The sequence below is a fragment of the Mastomys coucha genome, unplaced genomic scaffold (assembly GCF_008632895.1).
Source record: "Mastomys coucha isolate ucsf_1 unplaced genomic scaffold, UCSF_Mcou_1 pScaffold22, whole genome shotgun sequence".
Lineage (NCBI taxonomy): Eukaryota > Metazoa > Chordata > Mammalia > Rodentia > Muridae > Mastomys > Mastomys coucha.
In genome coordinates, this window is record NW_022196905.1 from 131,804,178 (window position 1) to 131,812,701 (window position 8,524).

The 8,524-nt window shown below is 47.5% G+C and overlaps 1 protein-coding gene across 1 annotated transcript in view; it reads left to right on the forward strand.

Moving 5' to 3' along the window:
* Positions 1-8,215, forward strand: part of Tsc22d4 (TSC22 domain family member 4) — a 21,642-nt gene extending 13,427 nt beyond the window's left edge. The window contains exons 5-6 of the mRNA XM_031338400.1: positions 3,020-3,343; positions 7,784-8,215. Of these exons, the coding sequence (XP_031194260.1) occupies positions 3,020-3,343; positions 7,784-8,026 (567 nt within the window). The 3' untranslated portion in view covers positions 8,027-8,215. The remainder of the gene's footprint in view (positions 1-3,019; positions 3,344-7,783) is intronic.
* Positions 8,216-8,524: the final 309 nt, after the last annotated feature.

Consider the following 8,524-nt stretch of genomic DNA (forward strand, 5'->3'; position numbering starts at 1 on the left):
CCCGCTTCCCAGTGTGTCCCCTCTTGTGGGCTGGATCTGGGTGGCTGCTTGGAGACAGGGCAGGAAGCCCTGAATGGGCCCCTTGTCTTAAGGCTGGGTGTGGGCCAGGTTCTTTGGGCACATGGTGCCCTCGCCAGGCCTGGCAGGCTGCCTTGGCTTCTACCCGACCCCTGGTTGGATGAGGACTAGGCCCAGTGGGTGAGCAGGCTCCTCCCTGACAGCCTGGGCCTCTCTCCCAGACAGACTGAAGCAGCCAAGAAGGGCCCCATCTAGTGGGGAGGAGAAGGCATCAGCAGTTAGAGCCTTGAAGGAGAATGTCTTGTCTCTGGGGATCAGAGAGGAAGCCTTAGCAGAATTTTATGTCTTTGGTGGGCCGACCCACCGACTGGACCCTGTATTTTAGGGTTAGGGTGTCACGTAGCCCAGCCTGGCTTCAGACTTTCTATATAGATGGGAATGGTCTTGAAGGCCTGATCCTGTGTGCCAGGTTTACAGGTGTTCATCAGCATGCTGGCCCTTGTTCTTTGTTGTTTGTGTGTTAAGTGTTCACTGTGTGCCATTGACCGCATGTTGAGAGCAGAGGATAAGCCTGGGTGCCAACCTTCACTTTTGACCCTTGAGACAGGATCTGTCCTTGGTAAGTATACCCCGGCTAGCTGCCTCCCCTCTCCTTTTAGGGGCACTGGTGTTCTGTAGGGCCTCTGACTCCCAACTGAGGCTTGTATAGTCAACACCTCCTCCTTACCCAGACTTGTGACTCTAGTTCTCTCCGTGGAGGTTATCATCTAGCCTATGGTGGTCTTGAACTCACTCACTATGTAGCCAAGACTGACTTTGAGCTGGGCGGTGGTGGCACACGCCTTTAATCCCAGCATTTGGGAGGCAGAGGCAGGTGGATTTCTGAGTTCGAGGCCAGCCTGGTCTACAAAGTGAGTTCCAGAACAGCCAAGACTATACAGAGAAACCTTGTCTTGAAAAAAACAAAAAAAAAAAAAAGAAAAGAAAAAAAGACTGACTTTGATCTGTATCTTTGTACACATGCATGTGAAGGTGCGTACACATGTGAGGAGAGACCAGAAACTTCCACAGTTTTAGTTGTTTTTTTTGTTTTGTTTTGTTTTGTTTTTGAGACAGGGTTTCTCTGTGTAGACCAGGCTGGCCTTGAACTCGTGATCCATCTGCCTCTGAGAGCCTTGAGGCAGCCTCTGAGACAGGCTCTCAGTGGACCTAGTGTTAATGGATGGAGCTAGACTGACTGGCCAGCAAGCCCCAGTGATCCTTTTGTCTCTGCTTCCACCACTAGAATTACAGACATGCATCGTTGGAGGGTTGGGACCCAAGCGCAAGTCCTCATGCTTGCACAGCAAGCTCTCTACTGAAGGAGCTGCTTTCCCTGACCTGCCAAGGCTAGCTTTCAACTTCTGATCCTCCTGCCTCATTGTCCCAAGTGCTAGGATTCTGGGCAATGTCTAGTTCAAATCCAGTTTATTTTATTTTTATTTTATGTGTATGGGTGTTTTGCCTGCATGTATGTCTGTACCATGTTGGTGCATAGTACCTGTGGAGGCCAGAAGAGGGCATTGGATCCCCTAGAACTGGAGTTATAGATGGTGGTAAACTACTGTGTGGATGCTGGGGCTAGAACCCTGGTCCTCTGGAAAAGCACCAAATGCTCTTAATGGCTGAGCCATCTCTCTAGCCCCCTCAAATCCTTTTTTTTTTTTTTTTTAAACAAATCTTGTATTCACTCTCCAAACGCTTACCTTGAAGTATTGTTGTAAAAATTACCTAGCAAGCTGGGCGGGGGTGGCACAGACCTTTAATCCCAGCACTTGGGAGGCAGAGACAGGCAGATTTCTGAGTTTGAGGCCAACCTGGTCTACAGAGTGAGTTCCGGGACAGCCAGGGCTACACAGAGAAACCCTGTCTCGAAAAACCAGAAAAAAAAAATTACCTAGCAAAATCCACAGACAATGCCTAAAGAGTATCTGGGTTCTTTTTTTTTTTTTTTTTTTTTTTTGGTTTTTCGAGACAGGGTTTCTCTGTGTAGCCCTGGCTGTCCTAGAACTCACTCTGAAGACCAGGCTGGCCTCGAACTCAGAAATCCACCTGCCTCTGCCTCCCAAGTGCTGGGATTAAAGGCGTGCGCCACCACTGCCCGGCTAGTATCTGGGTTCTTGATCAATGTTGATTTCATTATCCTGGTTCTTGGGCCAGAAGGGACAAGGCCGTTAATGATTGGCTCTGAAGGTCTTGGAAGGCCCTTGGGGGGTTGGGGTCAGACAGCTCTCACAATGATCTAGAACACTCCCTCACTCTAAGTTCTCATCACTTCGACTCCTCTCCCTGTCCCAGGGAGGGGAGGAAGGGCCTGTCATGAGTCATTGGGGGGCACGCCCCTTTTGGATTTCTTATTTCTTCCTTCAGTACTGTGCTTGAAGCTCCTCAGTACCCACAAGTCCTCTCTGGTGGTGGCTACTGGCCCATAGCCTTTTCCCTCCTGCGCTTCCAGTGCTTGCTTTGTGCCATACTTTGGACTTGTGGTGTCAAGAGAGATTGCCATGGTCATGAGGTTCTTGAAATGGCTTAGACAAATTTGGCGAAAGGTGCCCAGCTGGGTGAGTTTGACAAGAACACAAGATGGCCGTGAGATAGGAGTTCCGATTCGTGTTGTCTAGGCTGTAGTGGCCCTTACCGCTTTGTCACCATTTGGTCCTCTTTTAGCTCAAGACAGGGATGGGGTGGGGGGAGGCTTTAAGATGAGTGGGGAAGGACTTTGGGTGGTGGGAAAATCACGCCATTGTCTTTACATTGAGATCTCCTCTCCCTCCCGTGTTTTCTTTCTATTACTTTTATGTATAGAGGAATGTGCGTGTCACGACACAGACAACTTTTGGGAACTGGTTTTCTCCTCTCATCGTAGGAGCCAAAGACCCACCTGTCTGAGGTGTGTCAGGCCTACCTGGCAGGAGCTGTCACCCATGGAGCTATACAGCCCACCCTATGTCTTATTTCTTAGGTCCTGCTCTGGAAACATCTAGCCAAGCCAGGCAAGTCCCATCTGCATGAGAAGCGTCCCTTGAAAGCACCAGAGAAGGCGTCCATGGATTTTGACACTGTAAAGTTGGTCAAGCCCCAGAAAGAGGCTATGGTCGCTGACCCGGATCTGTCCCCAGGGATGCTCGAACCCAGTGTGCCGGCCTCAGACCAGGAAAAGCCTCCTGTGCTAGATCAAGAGAGCCGTTTGAGTCGTGACAGCCACTCCCTGATGACCATAGTCCACTCAGTGTCGACATTTATGGTCTCCGTGCTGCAGTCCGGCTGGCGACTATGTAGGTGGAAGGTGTGTACTGTCCCATCTCTAACCCTGTCCCTCCCAGCACTGGGTTGTTGTTTTGGGTTTTTGGTTTTTTTGTTTGTTTGTTTTGATTTGAGACAGGGTCTCATGTAGCCCAGAAATTCCTGGAACTTGCTATGTAGCTGAGGATAGCTGCAATTTACTCATACTTAAATTTATTTCTGATTATTTTTTAAAAGGCTATTTAAAATCTGGGCAGTTAGCAGCACACACCTTAGTCCCAGAATCAGGAGGCAGAGGCAGGTGGATCTCTTGAGTTTGAGGCCAGCCTGGTTGACAGAGTTGCAGGACAGCCAAGGTTACAGGGAGAAACTTTATCTTGAAAAAAAAAAGTTACTTATGTGTATATGTGTTTCTGCTTGTCTATATGTGCACCAGCATGGATCCTGGGGGCTGAGTGACAGTCCTCTTCAAGAACAGCAAGTGTTCCTAACCACTGAGCCACCTCTCCATCCCTTCCACAGGGTATCTTGTTTGTCACTGCTATAGATGACTGTCCTGAGCATTTCTGGGGATTCTCCTGCCTCCTCTCATTTCACTGTGGGAGTGCTAGGGTTACAGATACATATACTATGGTATTCAGCTTTTTTTCTTGTTTTGTTTTGTTTTTGTTATTGTTTTTCAAAATAGGATCCTGGGTGTCCTGGAACTCACTATGTAGACCAGGCTAGCCTTGAACTCAGAGATCTGCCTGCCTCTGCCTCTCAAGTGCTGGGATTAAAGGCTTGCGCCACCACTGCCCAGCTTGGTATCCAGCTTTCTACATAGATTTTGAGGATTTGAGGATCTGAATTTAGGTCTTCAAGCTTACACCCGCAACCACCTTACCAGCTGAGCCATCTTTCCTGGCCTTGAGCTATCTTATGCCTCCTGCCTCCCTCTCCTTGGTGTTGGGATTACCAGCAAATACTACCCAGGACTTCACACGTGCTAAGCACACTGTTCAGACTGAGCTCTGTGTCCAGCTCCCTCCCTCCCATAGGCAGCCAGTCCTTTGCAGCACCTCTTCTGTGAAACACCTCAGAGTTTACCCAGACCAGAGAGGCAGCAGACAGGGGACCAAACAGGCCATGTCGGTTTTATACCTAAATGGAGTAATGTTGCAGGTAGAGAGGGCTTGGATTCCAAAGGGGGGAATTTGATGAAGAACTGGGCATGGAGCATCAAATATGCTTCCATAGATGAAGAGAGGGGGAAACTGAGGCCTGAAGGAGTTTGAATGGCTTGGTGAAAATTAAGGGGAAATGGAAGAAGTGGGAAGGGTGAGAGCGTAGGGGGAGGCGGGATAGAGGGGTGGGGCTGGGGGAGTAGCCTATGTTATGGGAGAGCTAAGGACCTATTTGAATAGGCACTGCACATAAATGAATGGCAGGGTAGATGACCAGGTGGTAGGATTTGAATTTAATTCTAAGAACAAGAAGAGCCTTGGAGTTGTTTAATCAGGAGTGACATAATCTTTTTATATTTATATTTAATTTTTTTTTTTTTTTGTGAGACAAGGTCTCCTGCAGGCTGGTGTCAAACTTCCTATGTATTTATTGTGACCTTGCATTCCTAGCCCTCTGCGTGCCATCTCCCCCACCCCAGATCCTGGGATTATAGATATGCACCACTACACCCAGTTTACATGGTGGTGGGGATGAAACCTCTGGCTTCTTTCTGCCTGCTGTACAAGCATACTGCCAACTGCTAGTTTCTCTATACCATTATTAAGATAAAATATAGAAACTCGGGACATGTTAAGTGGCTTGGTGGTGGCCAGATGCCATGTGGGGGAGGTTATAAGGTGACATTATCTGGGGCTGTAGTTCAGTAGTGATGTGCCTGCCTAACATGTCTGAGGCCTCAGATTTAATCCCTAGTACTGCTAGGGATAGTGAGACAGCGAAGGGGATGAAGCCAATGCATTTGGGATAAAAGGATAGCAGTAGTAACTTGTGATGCTCCTGACTGGTAGTTAGATACACAATTCTTCACGTGACACAGTTCTATAGAATTAAGCACATATACATGCATACACAAAACACACAGGAATAAAAATAAAACTAGGGATGTCTGCAGGTGGAAGAGATGGCTCAGTGGTTAAGAGCACTGACTGCTCTTCCAGAGGTCCTGAGTTCAATTCCCAGCAACCACATGGTGGCTCACAACCATCTGGTGTGTCTGAAGAGAGCAACAGTGTACTCACATACATAAAATAAAAAAAAAAAATCTTAAAAAAAAAACAAAAGCACTGCCTGCTCTTGGAGAGGACCTGGAGTTCAATTCAATTTCCAGCATGTCCATGGCAGCTCACAACCATCTATATGACTCCAGTTCCAGGGCATCTGAAGCCCTCTTCTAATCTCAGGCACCAGACAGGAATGTGGCATACATAACATATATACAGATAGACACACACAGAAATTTTCTTTTTCTTAAGGCAAGCACACTTCTTTTGCACACAGGATCTCTTGTTCCCAGCACCCACCTAGAACAGCTCAAGACCATCAGTAACTCCCTCTGACCTCTTGTGGTCTTTCTGGGCACTGCACACACACACACACACACACACACACACACACACACACACAGATGCAAATAACTAAAAATGATAACACAAATCTTTTTGTTTGTTGTTTTCAAGACAGAGTTTCACTATGTAGCTCTATTTCTGGACTTCACTGTGTAGGCTAGGTTGCTTCAAAATCACAGAGATTGGCCGGGCAGTGATGGCACACGCTTTTAATCCCAGCACTTGGGAGGCAGAGGCAGGCGGATTTCTGAATTCGAGGCCAGCCTGGTCTACAGAGTGAGTCCCAAGACAGCCAGGGCTACATGGAGAAACCCTGTCTTGAAAAACAAAACAAAACAAATCACAGAGATCCACATGCCTCTGCCTCCTAAGTGTTGGGATTATAGGCGTGGGCCACTATGCCTGCCTACTTTCCTGTATTATTTGGGTATTTTCCTTTACTGTTCTCTGTTCTTTTTTTTTTTTTTTTTTTTTTTTTTTTTTTTTTTTTTTAATTTATTTATTAAATCTAAGTACACTGTAGCTGTCTTCAGACACACCAGTAGAGGGCGTCAGATCTCATTACAGATGGTTGTGAGCCACTATGTGGTTGCTGGGAATTGAACTCAGGACCTTTGGAAGAGCAGTCAGTGCTCTTAACTGCGGAGATATCTCTCCAGCCTCCCCTCTCCCTGCTTTTTTAAACACAGGATGTTACTATGACCCTGGCTGACCTGCAACTCTCTATGTAGACCAAAATGGCCTCAAACTTAAGAGATTTGCCTTTTCCTTCCCAAGCAGCATCTCTCACCAAATATGGACCTTGCTGTTTCCCATAGAATGGCTCGCCAGAGAGACCCCTTGTGCTCCGCTTGGTTTATTACGTGGTGCTGGGCATCAGCTCTCAGCCTGGTGTTTGATCTGTTGCACTAAGCTATTTCCTTTGCTCCTGTGTCTCACAAATTATTCTTATTGAAAGAAAATAAGTTGCTTGGCTGTGGTGGCACATGTCTTTAATCCTACCACTTGGGAGACAAGAGACGGGGATCTCTGTGAGTTTAAGACCAGCCTGGTCTATAGAGTGAGTTCTAGGACAGCCAGGACTACACAGTGAAGTCCTACCTTGAAAAACCAACCAAACAAGCCCCTCCCCCCAACAAACAAACAAACAAAAATCAAAAAGAAAAGAAAGAAAAGAGAAAACACAACAAGGTGGCTCATGCCTGTAGTTCTAGCATTTGGGAAATGTGGTGGGAGGGGTCTTCAACTTTGGGGCTAGCCTGAGTTTTCTATAGTGAATTTCAGGCCAGCCTGGGTTAACAGCTTAGACTTTGTTTCAAAAAGCAATCAAAACAGAAAGGAAAACAAATAGGTGAAGTAAGAGAGGGAAGGGGGAAACGAAGGAGGGGGAGAGAGAGGAAATAAAACAAATGCCTAAAACCTCAGCTTGCAGAGGCCGAGGCAGGACTGTGAATTTAAAGCCAGCTTGGGCTATGTAAGACTGCCAACAGCTAACACAAGGCTCAAGCTTTGACGTTTTTTGCTCATGCTTGCATAGCATGAGATTCTGGGTTCTATCCCCAGCACCATCATGGTAGAGGAGGTAGAGGCAGGAGGATCAGGAATTCAAGGCCACCCTTGGCTACATAGCAATTTCAAGTCTGGACTGAGATACATAAGTTACTACTACTAAATGAAGAGAAGAATGGGAAGGAGGGAGGGAGAGGGGGAGAAAGAAAACAAAAGAAACGTGGAACCTTAGGGCAAACGTAAAGGGCAGAAAGGATCATCACTTAATGCAAGCTGAAAGGACTTCCTGGAGGAGGTGATGCTTGTGCTAATCTGATGGAGGAGGTAAAAGGAGTTGAACCCTATGCTGTTTTGTTTGTTGGTCCACTGCTCTTGACACCCCACATTTCTTTCTTTTACAGTCTTCTGTGAGTGCTGGCTCAGTTTCCTCCCATACGAGGACTGGGTCAGCTTTGGGGACGTCAGAGGCTGAGATGTTGCGGGAAGTGTACCTGGTGCTCTGGGTCATTCGCAAACAACTCAGAGAGCTGGCACGCAGGCAGGAGAGGCGCAGACGGCGCCGAATTCGGTCTCATCCCTCCCATACTTCCCATCACACTGAATCAGTGCAGGGCCTCAAACAAGACGCCCGAAGTCCCCTCTAGGCAGGGGAGCCCCAGATCCTTTGAAAGCCCCCACCTCGCTCTCACGGAGGGTTGACAGGAAGGGTTCAATGGCCATCAGGCCAGAGCTGCTGGTGAGGAGACGTTTGACCATACTGTCACATCTCACTGGAGCCCCAAGACCAGGCCTGGAGCCCAACATACTCCCCTTCTCTGTGTTTATTCAATTTGTAAAAAAAAAAAAAAAAAAAAAAAAAAAAAAAAAAAAAAAAAAAAAATCTAAATATTGAGAAATAAATACCAGATGTTTCTGAGTAGGTGTAGTCTGTGCTCATGAATGAGAGGCAGTAAGGGGACTCGGTGGGGTTGTGCATGTGGCGAAAGAAACACCTACTACATATGTGGGAGGTGCAACTATGCATGAAAGTAAGCCCTTGCCGGTCTGTGGTGGCCCACGCCTTCAATCCCAGCACTTGGGAGGCAGAGGCAGGAGTTCGAGGCCAGCCTGGTCTACAGAGTGAGTTCCAGGACAGCCAGGGC